The sequence below is a fragment of the Fusarium fujikuroi genome, chromosome FFUJ_chr05 (assembly GCF_900079805.1).
Source record: "Fusarium fujikuroi IMI 58289 draft genome, chromosome FFUJ_chr05".
Classification (NCBI taxonomy): domain Eukaryota; kingdom Fungi; phylum Ascomycota; class Sordariomycetes; order Hypocreales; family Nectriaceae; genus Fusarium; species Fusarium fujikuroi.
In genome coordinates, this window is record NC_036626.1 from 2,523,515 (window position 1) to 2,536,405 (window position 12,891).

At 49.7% G+C, this 12,891-nt stretch overlaps 4 protein-coding genes; 2 read left to right on the forward strand and 2 right to left on the reverse strand.

Moving 5' to 3' along the window:
* Positions 1–372: 372 nt before the first annotated feature.
* FFUJ_07543 (related to Pol II transcription elongation factor) lies at positions 373–2,412 on the reverse strand (the record flags this gene model as incomplete). XM_023577808.1 has 4 exons in its annotated part: positions 373–1,122; positions 1,175–1,311; positions 1,366–2,093; positions 2,231–2,412. 4 exons carry the CDS (start codon positions 2,410–2,412, stop codon positions 373–375), a joined length of 1,797 nt encoding a protein of 598 aa, XP_023430811.1.
* A 463-nt stretch (positions 2,413–2,875) lies between these two features.
* On the forward strand, positions 2,876–3,639 carry FFUJ_07544 (related to ubiquinone biosynthesis protein CAT5; the record flags this gene model as incomplete). XM_023577809.1 has 2 exons in its annotated part: positions 2,876–3,055; positions 3,106–3,639. 2 exons carry the CDS (start codon positions 2,876–2,878, stop codon positions 3,637–3,639), a joined length of 714 nt encoding a protein of 237 aa, XP_023430812.1.
* Positions 3,640–3,932: 293 nt separating this feature from the next.
* On the reverse strand, positions 3,933–9,410 carry FFUJ_07545 (related to phospholipase D; the record flags this gene model as incomplete). Its single annotated transcript, XM_023577810.1, has 1 exon — positions 3,933–9,410. The coding sequence occupies one exon, from the start codon at positions 9,408–9,410 to the stop codon at positions 3,933–3,935; it is 5,478 nt and encodes a 1,825-aa protein (XP_023430813.1).
* Positions 9,411–12,011: 2,601 nt separating this feature from the next.
* Positions 12,012–12,576, forward strand: FFUJ_07546 (uncharacterized protein; the record flags this gene model as incomplete). XM_023577811.1 has 3 exons in its annotated part: positions 12,012–12,131; positions 12,195–12,297; positions 12,365–12,576. The coding sequence occupies 3 exons, from the start codon at positions 12,012–12,014 to the stop codon at positions 12,574–12,576; spliced, it is 435 nt and encodes a 144-aa protein (XP_023430814.1).
* Positions 12,577–12,891: the final 315 nt, after the last annotated feature.

Genomic DNA, 12,891 nt, shown 5'->3' on the forward strand with positions numbered 1-12,891 from the left:
GTAACGGTTGACTTTGAATACAGCAACAAAACTTGGACAACTTACTGGCTTTGTGGGCTACACCAGACTTGCATTTGCCCATCACCCTTGACAACCTTGGGTATTCCCAATCAATATATGCGGTCATTCGTACCATCACTGCCCTCCAAAGGGCAAGCCATCACCATATGCTGACATATTAACCACAACACAATAACCGTTGGATCATCAGAATTATAGTGACTGTTCATCAAGGTCTACCTGGTCACGAATCCTTTTGAGCTCAATTAAACTCTATGTTAAGATATGGATTTAATCCGCCCTACCCTGTGTAAAAGACCACAACGACCAAAACGCTGCTCATGATGCCCTACCCCTGTCTTTGCGTTCCCTTCAAATTTCAACGTCAATATCCAGGTCTAGTGACCCAATCACATCGTCATCCATCAGCGGCTTATGTATAGTAGGGATACCCTTCTCCTTGTGTTTCTCCTCCTGCAACTTTGCGAGATGAGGTAGTAGTTGAGATTTGACGGCCGCCTTCGGTGTGCTAGTCCCAGGAGTGTTGGTCCCGCTGCCGTTGGCCGCTGACTTTTGTTCCACTTTCTCGCTAGCGTCATAAACGAATTTGGCCTTGGTCCTGAGTCGTCTTGACATGTCGCCTTGGTAGGTTTCACCACGTTTGAGGGCTGCCTCGATCTCCTTCGACTTCGCTTTCTCCTTCAACTGGGCCTTTCTTACAGCTTCCGCGTTCAATCGCCGGTTCTCTCGGTTGCGCTCAGCCAGTCGATCTTGCTCAGTTTGGGCCTTGGGTACTTCGTTGTGCTTTGAGGAGCCCAGACTCGTCCTAAATGCTAAGCGTTGGGAACCAAGGTTGTCGAGCTCCTCCTGCAACTCTTCGGCCTTATCGTGCTCGCCATGTTGTCTTGCTTCCTCGAGTAAGTGGGCTATGCGTTCTCGCTCGGCGGGGTCAAATCGCCTTTTCAGCTCTTTTATCCGTGCAAGCCGAGCCTTGATTTCCTCTGTAGTCCAGGAATGATTAATCAAGCCATTGATCTCATCAATTTTGTCCATAAGGTAAGCCTTGCTTGGGAGTGTCACGCCCTCATTGTGGCATGTGACCTTGTATCGATTGAGCTCGTTCTGTGGATCCGGTTCAGTATCAATCCAAGAATGCAGTTCTGGTGCAACATACCTCTGTGAACTTTCCGCTCGAGGCAGCGATGAAAGGGAACTCCTTGATTGCCTTACCATGCGCCGCCTTGACATACTGATCTGTGACGAATGCACCGTTGGGCCCCTGAAGAGCATATGGGCGACTGGTCGTGAAGCCTATGAAATTTGTCAGCCCTGCTGCTGTGCTGTACTGTACTGATGGTTACAAACCTTTGATGGCTGCCATGCGATACTGCTCAATGCCACTTTCAGGATGCGGTCCAAGAGCAATACGTATATAACATCCAGTGATAGCCTGCTCGAATCCAGGAGTGAAGCAGACCTGAGCGAACTCGTTTCGCCCCAGTCGAACTCGTTCATAATCACGTAACTCAGCTGGCGGCTGATCGCGATTTTCGTCGGCATCGGGAGTTGGAGAGCGTCCGCGATTATAGTCATCGTCACTGTCTTCTGCCCCAGAGTTGCGTCTTCGTGGAGAGTAGTTATCCTTTCGTCTCTCGAGATCCTCCCGTCGACGCGCTTTCTCTGCCTTGGCTTGGCGCAAAGAGTCCATCGCGGTCTCCCTCTTGCTCTCTGTACGCGGCCGTGATGCCTTTCGAATTCGATCGCCATCTTCCAGCTCCGCAGTTCCAGCACTGCGCTTCTTTTTGACCTGTTTGCGCTCCTCATTCTCCATGTTGCTTACCATCTGACGGAGCAGGCGGTTCTGTCGCTGACGCTCTATGTCCGTCATACGCTCAGCGATAAGCTGCTCACGTTCGAGTTCTGGCAAGGCCATGATCTCTGCCTTTTCCTTCTGACTCTTGTATCGACCATCAATTGGGTATGCTTCATCGTCGTCCTCTGCAGCCGCTGTTCGACCTCGCGATGGTTCGTCGTCGGAGTCAGATTCATCCATAGGAGCGGACTCCAGAGAGTTTGGCGTTCCTGGCGCAGACCTAAATCACGATGGGTCAGCATACTGTAAGTGTATCGCAGTGATCTGGAGGAGCCGCAAACAGGATGCGGATTAGGAGGTTGGGACAGTGTTTAACTCCAGATCATCATGCTGCCAATTTTAAGGAACATCACTCACGCCTCGCCCTCCTCCTCGGAATCATCGTTTCCTCGTCGCGACTTCTTTCCCGCCCCTTTCTTGAAACCACTTCTTTTCGCTGGAGGCGGCGATGGCGATCCGCCCCTGCTCTCGTTGCCAGAGGCTTCGTCATCGGAATCCCCACCTGCAAGAGCGAGAAGCTCGTCATCAACGTCAGACATGACGGCCTTGTGGTGAGCCAGTAATTACACAGAACGCAATGGCTTCAAAAGACAACAATCGTGTGCCCCAGGCGTAACCGCGTTCTACGCGTAGAAGGTGAACCGGGTGAGAATTTGGCGATGGAAAATGGTCGTGAAATGCGTAATCGTGCGCGTGGGGATTGAGCGATGAAAGAGGCGGAAGTGGATGAAAGGAAAGAGGATTGTGCGTAAAGCAGAAGTGCACAATAGCTTCTCCTTCAGCACTTCGTTCTGAATTCGTGGTTTCCATCCAACACCTCATTGGTCAAGGTTATGTCATGCCCCTGCACGTGTGTGGCTGGTGCGATGGGACTGCCGGGGAAGCTTTAGTCCGCCTTCGGTGAGCGGCCAGCTCACCGAGAATGTCCAGGCTCATCATTCGATTTTGGGGTCCGCCATCAATTTGATGATTGAGAAGTAGGCCAGACTTTGTGTAGCAATTATGCCTTTGTCCAGAAGTCTTGCCAAACCTCTGCGCTCTCTTCTAGTGCGATCAACACCAAGTCTTTACAAGTCATGTGTTCGCACCATCGCCACGACTCCAGCCTCAGACTCAACGCCTGGGTCTCCCAAGAAACTCAAAGCACTCACCCAGGAGCAACGTGATTTTCTCGACTCAGCTGTAGGACTTCCGAGACGAATTTACTTGGCCGGTGACTGATATACTGGTAGCTTCGTGTCAATCAAGCTGGTGAACTTGCTGCAGTCCTCATTTATGCTGCGCAGTCACCCATCCTTCTCCGATCAAAGCCTCATCTCCGCAAGCTGATGGCACACATGTATGATCAAGAAGACGGTCACTTTAAGACCTTTAATGGCCTCATTCACAAGCATCGCATTCGCCCTACTGCTCTGTACCCTTTGTGGTCCGTCATGGCTACTGGTCTAGGCTGGTCTACTGCTATGCTCGGTTACGAAGCTGCTATGGCTTGTACAGAGGCTGTTGAGACAGAGATTGGTGGCCACTATAACGAACAAATTCGGACATTGTTGGAAATGGTTACACAATGGGAAGCCGAGGGCTACGAAGTCGGCGAGGAGTTATCAGATCTTGTCAAGACCCTCAGAGTGATACGAGACGAAGAATTGGAGCATCTCGATCATGCTGTAGCGCATGATGCACAAAAGGCAGAACCTCATTGGCTTCTCACTGGCGTCATTCGTGCAGGCTGCCGAGGTGCTATCTGGGTAAGCGAAAAAGTTTGAAGCCTCAAATCAGATGTATTATAAGTGTAACATAGGCCTACGCGAGGCTCCATGGACAAACATGTATGAATAAGAACTACGAGATAGGAAGAGACATGCGCGTGTGTGAGAGGATGGACGCGCTTGTCGAATGCTTGCCATGAATAAAGTGCAAAACCCTCTGATCCAACCCTTGCCATGCCTTTTGCAAAGTTGAAGTCAGAATACACCATCCCGAGGAGAGCAGGATCAAGGTCACACCTAGTTGCTTCATTTTGTTAGTATTCTGCCGTACATTCAAAGAGCTAGACTTACTAAATTGCCAAGGGGGCAACGCCATCGACTTGATAACCCCAGTTCCCGTTCTGCTCCTCCGTAAGGAGCCAATCATAAGGGAACTGCACGATATTGCCCTGGACCATATTTAAAAGCTCTTCAGCCTGCCCCCGTGATGGCATGTCGTCGATACTAAAACCGCGTCGGCTATTCTTAGTAGTTGCACGGCGTCTGCGTTTCACTGAGCCAAACTGCCCCGGTGGAGGGGCATTAGTATCTCTTGAGGAAGGTTTCTCGAGCGTCGAAAAAGTAGTGCGCCTCTCTCTGTCCTTGGTACCTGTCTGTGGGTCAAGGTATCTTCCACTACTGCCTCCATCGAAGGCAGGGAATGGGGTATCTCCGGGCGAGTAGACTGGAGATGGTGCCTCTGTATGTTGATGTGCATCGGGGCCATTGTCATTTTCCAGCCCAGTGGTGGGTCGTGATGATATAGCCTCACCGTCTTTCATTGCTTGTTTTTCATCAGTATCACGCTGGCTCTCGCCAGGAATGACGATTTTGATTCTATCCTCCTCATGGTGGCCAAGAGGAAGCTTCTCGGTCATTCTTCCGATTGCCTTCTCTGCTTCAGTTTCAACAGCCTTGGCCATCACCTCTGGTCCTGGTGCACTAACACCAGCACCACCCGCAGTGGATCCACGATGTCTCGAGGATGGAGGAAACTCCGAGTCTTCACCTCTTGATCGGCCACCTTCCATGCTTGCCCGGAACCTCTCGCCGTAGGTCGTGTACTCTCGATATTCTGCCCAAGTGCTCACTTCGGAATCCGGCATACAACGGAACACTCGTCGATAGAGCTTCGTGTTGTTTTGAGCAGCCCGGTTCCAAATTTCGTCAATAAAGTTGGGGTTGACTGGATCTACCATACAGTCTTTGTCGATGTGGGCTAAATGAATATCTGCGGCCATCGGATGGAAAATACCATTAACCGGTTTTCCTGTTTCAGGATCGATATGTAGTGGAGGGCCGCCAATGTCAGTATCGTCGCTTATCGGCAAAGACGGTAGCTGTGCGGGACGGGGCAGACCAAGTTGATCTGTAGTGCGACGATTTAGAGCCGGCACAGGGGGGAGGCTGTCGTTGTGGTTTCCTGGGTCCAGATATCGATTATCGGGTTGTGGACTGTGTGGCTGTGTTTCTTTGGGTGATTGCAGTGTCCCCTTGCCTTCATTGCCGATATTGCTAACAAGAACTTCGCGACCGTTGATGATAACAGAATCGCGGCCGGCATCAAGGCCGGATTTCTCGGCAGTCTTCCAACGGTCAGGCCCATAACCGGTCACGTCCAGCTCATGCTTCACCTTATCCTCCGATTGATTGATGATAGTACTATCCACTTCTGCGTTACTGTCACTGCTGCTGCCGCTGCTGCTGCTGCTGTCGTCTTCAACCTCAACAGCAGCATCTAGATCATGGTTAATACTTGGAATGCGTAGGTGATCGGGGCGTTTCGGTGAAAGCTTTGAGGAATCGGCAGGACCACCATTCTCTTCATTATATATATCCTCCATCTCTTTCTCGAAATCTTGACGGTCAAGCTCTGCCTGGCGCTCTTGCTCAAGTATTTCGTCAACATCGAGGCCGAGATGTTCTCGCATCAGTCGGAGTCGGAGTGTGTGAGCAAAACGGCCAACCTGGTATGGTCTTCCAGCCATTGTCGAGTTGATCATGTCAGTATCTCGAACGATTGCAGCACACTCCGAGTCACGACTACCAAGCATTGATCGCTCATTAATGTTAGCGGAGCCGATAAGAGCCACGCGGTCATCAACGATAATTGTCTTAGCATGGATGTAGAGTTGCTCGGTGACAAGGACATCGTTACTCATGACTCCCCATTGACGAAGCGAGTAGAAAGCGATGTAGTCTTCCGGCTCAATGCCAGCGGTTCGAAGCCTGCCAAAGATGGACTGTTCGCCTCTACAAATACTAGCGTACTGACACATCAAGATCAGGCGAACACTTGTACCCTCCTGTTCATCGACGGTATTTTGAAATCCAGGCATAAGGGGAATAACAATAACGCAACGCCAGTCTTCATCATTCTCGTGGGCCCGTATGATGCGTTCAACAAGAGCGTCGCCGATACGATTCACGATTCTGGTGTTATATGCCTCAGTACTGGTAATGAAAAACTGGTTTTCCATATAGACAAAATGATCTGACTCCTCGATCATTTTGATGTATGCATTCTGAATACTGTGCTCAGTCTGTTCGATACCCAAGGACCAAGTGGTGGCAGATCGGAGAATCTGGACTTCGCAAGTGCCTGTTAGACCCAGCTCCTTCAACTCATCTACGTTAGCGTCCGGCGGGGGGAGCAGGAAGGGCAACGGGCGTGTAGGCTTTCGTCCTCGGCGAAGATAATTCCAACGTTGGACAAAGTGGCGCGTCAAGTCTCTTGCAGGCTGGCCCACAACTTGCATGGCAACATCATGCCAGGGCATGCGAGGTACTTTGCTTCGGTCGTACATCTCCTCATACGGCTCGTTGAGCCTGAAGAAGTCCTGCACTCGAGGGTTTGAATAGTCCTTTCCGGGGAATAACTGGCAATGCTCTGCATCCTTAGGTGTCTCAGACATCTCAAATCCAGTTGGTTTGTCGTCGACGATAGGATGCTGAGGACAATCCCATCGTCCAAAGCACAAATCAATTCCTCCAACAAAAGCTACATCATGATCCACGATGCAGATCTTCTCGTGGTGAGCGAAGAAGAACTGGTTCTTCTTGAATTGGTTAGGGGATCGTTGTACGAAGATGTTAGGGTGGAGGTTCAACAATGAAGATTTGGTATGCTCGGAATCTATCGGAACGGCAGCTTCGACGTTTCGGTATACTATGACAAAGACTTTAACACCTTCTCTAGCTTTCTTCTGCAGCAGTCTATCCAGTCGCCATTTCTGGCTGATAGCTGCTGGTCTGCGCATGTACAGCTCGGGGCTCAGCCACCAATCGTGGATGTAAATGACATCGCGGGCCATATTGATAGCTCGAGAAACGTTCCACATATAGTCGCGGCCGTCAACGAGCCATTGGGCAAATACATGGTTTCGCACAGGAGAGAAGCTGTCAAATCGTTTGTTCTGATACCAGGGAGTTTGCTTGAGCATCTGGTTGATGGAGTCCTCAAACTGCTTCATCACGGATTGGTTGCGGGAGAAGAGGCGGACCTTGCGTTCGGATGAGCGAAGGGTCATAGTGTGATGTTTGTCAGGGGGTGCCTCCACAGTCAAATCGATCTCAGCCTTTTTCTCAGCGGAGCCAATCGCCTTGACTTTACTTCGCTTCGAGGAAATACTGAATTTCGAATCGACTAGGTACACATCGAAAATGTTCATGTTTTCGGGAGACTCTACGCAGACGATATAGCTCTGTCGTACGAGGAACCATTTTCGACTGTGTCGAGAGATAACCTTCGCTGGTGTCAGAGCACGGCGAAAGTCTAGACCCTTCGAAGGTTGGATATGAAGGTAACACTCCTTTCCGTGGTAACTACCCTCGGCGGCGAGGCGAACACCAAGGGCCGAGAGTTCGAGAAAGCGGCAGAGTCGGTTGCTGTCAGCTCTAAACATGAGCCATCTGATCATCTCAGACAGGTACTTTTCAAGAATACGCCGTTGCTTCTCAACATAACGTTGTCTCCGCGTTGCCATGTCCATAGCAGGCATTCCTGGACCCTCTGGGTTGGACATATCCCCAGGATCGGTAATGCCTGTGGATCTGCGCCTCGGGCCCATCCCCAGGAAATTGCGAGACTTCCTTCGTGGGAGGCCACCGGGATTCTCGGGGTCACTGAAAATGCCGTCCCCTGCTGCTTCAGTTGCTGTACCTTCACCAGCTGTCTCTTCTTCTCCGCGAATACTGGCTTGATCTTCTTCGTCGCTTTCTTCTCCCTTCTTGCGAGCACCGCGAAGATAAGGGAAGGCCGAGTATGGAAATTTGGGCTGCTTTGGCCGGCCACCCAAGTCCATGCGTCCGGGCATGTACTTATCGTTGTTGATAGCAAACTTGTAACGCAAATGTAGGTTGTAGATATCTCTAAGCGTTCGAGTTACGGTCCAACTCATTCTGCTCGGTCCACTTCCGTATTCCAGTTCTATGGTGAATAGCCAGTGTCGGTCCTTGTCGTCATCCTCCATGGGAGAGCTATCGGTAATGCGAAGCTTGAGCTGCTCAAGAAGAACCGGAATCCTCTTGTTCCCGTGTTCATCTCTTTGGATCATGCTAGCAAGCATAAGAACGGCGGGAGCGCCAGCCCTTAGTTCGGCCATCAGCTCGGCCGATTTATAATAGTCAAAACGGTCTTCTTTCTTCTGCCGAAGGAGTTTGAGTGTGTTCTTGACTTGCTTCCACTTCTGAGCACCAAAAGTGGACGCACGTTCAGAAGTGAAGAAGGGGCGTCGAGGTGTCATAGCATCACCATCCGAAACCCCTCCACCACCAAAAACGGTAATTCGGCGGACGTGACCTGTTCGTCGTCCGACCGCTCCAGGGCTTTCGACTTCATCAATTTCCTCGCCATGGTGTCGCACAGCGGAAGTCATCCAAGAGTTTCCTCTGCGGAAAGCCATGCCCAAGCGGTCTCTACCTTCGCCTTCAGAGACACCATAATCAGGGACAGTTGTATCGGGCATACTTGCGCGGCGCTTAACCAACTGATCGAAGCTATCCAACACATCGATGTCGCTCACAAAGCGCCGAGGCGTTCCGGGTGTAGGAGTGGTTGCCTTCTTTGTGCGGCGCATCCTCCTCTTCTGTTTCTTTTTCTTCGATTTGCCATCTCCGGGGCTGCCCTCGTCGGCTGTTTCCTCGGCGTCGGCATCGGCGTCAGTGTCCTCCTCTGTCAATGTGCCAGGGACTCCACGGCTCGGTCGCGTCGGAGAGTTGATGTTTGATTGATTGCCTTGACTCGAAGGTCCAGCCACAGTAGATGACTTTGGTGTCGACACGCCCCCATTGTTGGTGAGAGCCTTGAGTTTTGACATCAATGAGGCACCACGAGATTTGCCTGGGGTTTCTGGCTCTTCCCATGAATTGCCTCGCATAAATGTTGGAGGCGTATCGACGCCATCTGGGCGGGTGAATTGTATGCTCGGCCTCGAAGGCGCCTGACTATTGTCTTGTCCGTCACCATCAACGGCCAGGCCAAAGTCTCGGTCGCTGATGCCATGGTCCTTGAGCGACTTGGTTGAAGCTGGGGTGGATCTCGGTATGGCCGTTAAAGGTGCCTTGCCGTGGCCCGAAGCCAGTTCGTTTGAAGCTGGCTTTATTTCTTTGGTCGAACCTGGAGGGTTTGACAAGGCTGTAATCTTAAGCCCGACAGGAGGTAGGAGAGTATCGGAGGTTGATTTGGAAACAGAGGGGGGAGCAGGTTGGAGATTCGGGTTCTCTGGGGAAACTGAACGAGGACTGACGTCCATGGGCGAGACATCCCCGTCTGGTCGATGTTGCGTCATGACGAGTTGTCGCTCTCGATTCGAAGGTCTGGTGGTAGTCCTATCCTATATTACCTAATTGGCAAGGACAACAACGGGCAAGCTGAAAAAAGGTATTATGTGTTCAACTATTGTAGCCACGTAAAACATGCTGAAAGGAACAGAAAATAATCAAACTTGGATATTGCGATCTATATGCCGTCGTTCTGTTGTCACAAGCAAGCACAAAGTGTGTAGTTCGTAAAGGGGGCCTTCAAGCGTCGCACGCACGTATGTTGGTCGCGCGGCGAAGGGTGGTGACGAACTAAACAAGCGGTCGATGAAGATGGATGAATGGTGGAACAGCCGAGATGATTTTAGTACTGTAGTCGAAAAGAGCTTGCTGTACAGCGTTATCGACGCTGTCACGAGACTTGTGTCGGACAATAACTATCGGGGTTCAAAGGGAGTTTGGTATCCTTTGTTAATCACGGTCCATGTACCAAAATTTCGGGAGACAAGCTTAGTACCTAACCCTTGTCAAGTCAGGAGCGGATGGAAGATCTGTCCAGGTTTCTCGCTGCGCGTTGGAGATGGACAAGAAAGAATCGAGCTCCACTGAATTTCGAGTCTACCTGGTAAGCTTTAAACTAGAAATGGTATAGGCTTTAGTTAGAACATCCTTATTTGCACCTGCAGGACGATGAAGCCCACCTTGGTAATCCCCCAAGTTACCTAGAGCTTCCATCCATAGGTAACCGCTCTAGGGGAGGAAAGAAAATACAGGTCCTCGATCCTAAATGACAAAAAGACTTAGGTAATATAGCCTAAGTTTAGGATGACTTTTGCTAAATTTATTTTGACACCTCACAGCAAGGTTCGCTGTTTTCTTGGCCCCCGAGGGCCGCTCACGTACCCATCACGACAAGATCCTCAAATAATGTGTGGGTTTCAGGGTGAAACGACGATCAACATTAGATTGGTACACATAAATTTTCTGTAGGGTAGCCGTGACTTGAAGTAGAAAATACCTTACCATTATGCCAAAACGGAAGGTACCTTCACATTAAGGAAGGCAGGTATCTCAGGTTTTACCTCCTTCGCTCTACCAAGAAGCGCGTGGGAACAGACTAGGGTATCGACTCGTAGAATACTAATCATTAGTAGTTAGTTGTCATGTCATGGGTGCTTCACATGAATTGCGTCCATAGGTGCTGTCATATCTCTTACTCCTCAACCAGATTTATGTCCAGTTATTATTATCTCTTATTACACAGCCAAATAACCGTTATAACAACTGTTACCCCGGCACTGTTACTCGTTGTGAGCAACATCATCTCAGGTTCTCTGTTAGACCTATGATTTGATCGATGCAAGCTCAGTTTAATCTTCCTGTCTCCCGACCACATAGTAGATATTGACAAAGACAGTGTCCTCTGTCTTTGCGTGCCCGAAGCATGAGCAACCGGAGTTGGCCAAGAAACAAATCACACTTGTTTGAACTCATGCATATCTACGTATGACACTACGATCCTGGTTTTATATGTTACACTAATATCACCAATAATAGCCATTCATACTGTACGTCGAGGTGTCAGTTGCAGTGACCAGCGACTTGACCAACGCACAGGAGGGACAAAGGAAAACACATAGTTCTTTTCAACAAACCCAACTCAATCGTTTCGGGTCTCTTATTGCCTGCCCGTCACCCTCGATAGCAATATTGTAGGCATTTTCATCAGGCCTATACTGCAAGTGTTTCAACTCAGCATAGTTCCTTCAATACGCGCTTGAGATTACCCTATACAGCACGTTATGCTCCACTTAACATTCAACCAATTGTCTAGGTAGGTAGGCATTTATATTGCCAATTTAGACAAGTATCCGGTATCTTATATACACACTTAAAAGTAATATCCGGTGAGCCACTGTGATCTCAGAGTAAAGTGGTGGGTCTTATACTATTGCTCGTACATTCTATTTTATCTTCCTTTAGTGCCTACCATAGCTTGCACAAGTTTGGCAGCCTGCTCACTAGTTTTTTTTGCTCTGTCTGTTAAACATCGAAGTCTGGATTCCATTCATCAAAATATTCCCCGAAGCCTGGTGGAAATCTTAACTCGAGTAAGCAGATGGTGCCGTGGTTGGGGTATTGTTAACACAATGACTTCCTGGAGTCTTATCACTTCGGTTCCCTTATCGTGGAGGGCATGAAGGGTTTACCAGCAGAGGAGACGTTTTTCTCGTAGAGTCACCAGGGATATCGTCCATGATGGTATGAAATGTCGAAGCTACTCGAAAAATATGTTCTCGACAAGAGCATATCCCCAAGTGTGCGTCGAGACATGGGAAATTACGTCAATCCAGCGATAATGTCCTTGCCGCCGAAAGGACCACTTGGAGGTACACAGAAAGCAACCCAGGGCTCGTCTAACGAAAAAAAGCTGCGATTGTATTCAGAAAGTCAACTTAAGAGGTCCAAGTACTGGTAAAAATGTTGACGGGACTGGTGGGAGGGCTAGCGGCACCATCACACTCAACCGGAATATAATGAGGCTGACGCTGAATTTTACCCCCTTTCCCGGGTTTGGTATTTATTGAATATGGCCTAGGGAGCCATTGCCCTCAAAATCTGACCCAAAGATGACCAAGTATGGATCTCCTCAGCCCATTGCTGACCATGGATTGAGTATTGCTACGGCCATTGCAATCGCTTCGAAGAATATTGTTATGCCCCCCCCTAACACACTGGCCTCCCTGGAAGTATAGCACGAAACTATGTCAGGTTGTCGATGCTAACCATCAATAGTGCTGTTGCCAATCAAGAGGACTCAAATTACAGCAAAATCTTCCGAAGAGTATGGAGAGTATATGCAGGAGCCGATCGACCAAAAGAATATTGAAGTCCGCCGGGGTGAGCGTATAGATGGTATGGAACTTGTGGGCTGATTGGGAAAGATCCAGCTAAAGGACTGATGTCGGTCCTCACCCGCAAGGCAAAGAGCTGCACAAGGGGACACTATCACAGGATGATGTCCGTGGAAACACCTTTGTTATGCTAGCTGCAGGACATGAGACCTCTGCAGGTGTGCTTCAATTTATCTTTTTGGAGCTGGAAGACAACGCAGTATCACAAAGGAGTCTTCATGGTACCACTGACGAGATATGTGGTGATGGTGACCATCATTGTGCGACTGTGAAAACCTGATCAACCCTAACATGGCCAGCATGTTGGGTGTTTGCACTAAAGAAACTCTGAGAATGACACCTGCGGTTTTCGAAATTCCCGTAGAAGTGGTTTCAAAACAGGGTCGGGACATCACTGTCGACGACAAGAGTCATTTGTCCTGAGCAAGACATTCATATCGTCGGGTGCCGTATCGTCGTACCGTGATCCACGGTGGTGGCCGGGACGGCTCAGCCTGATTAACGACGGCGAGGATGACATTAACGCTGGGTCCCAGAGCGGCGGTACCGAAAGAGCCAGGAGTCAACAGCAAGATCAACAGAGTCAGGGGGTGCC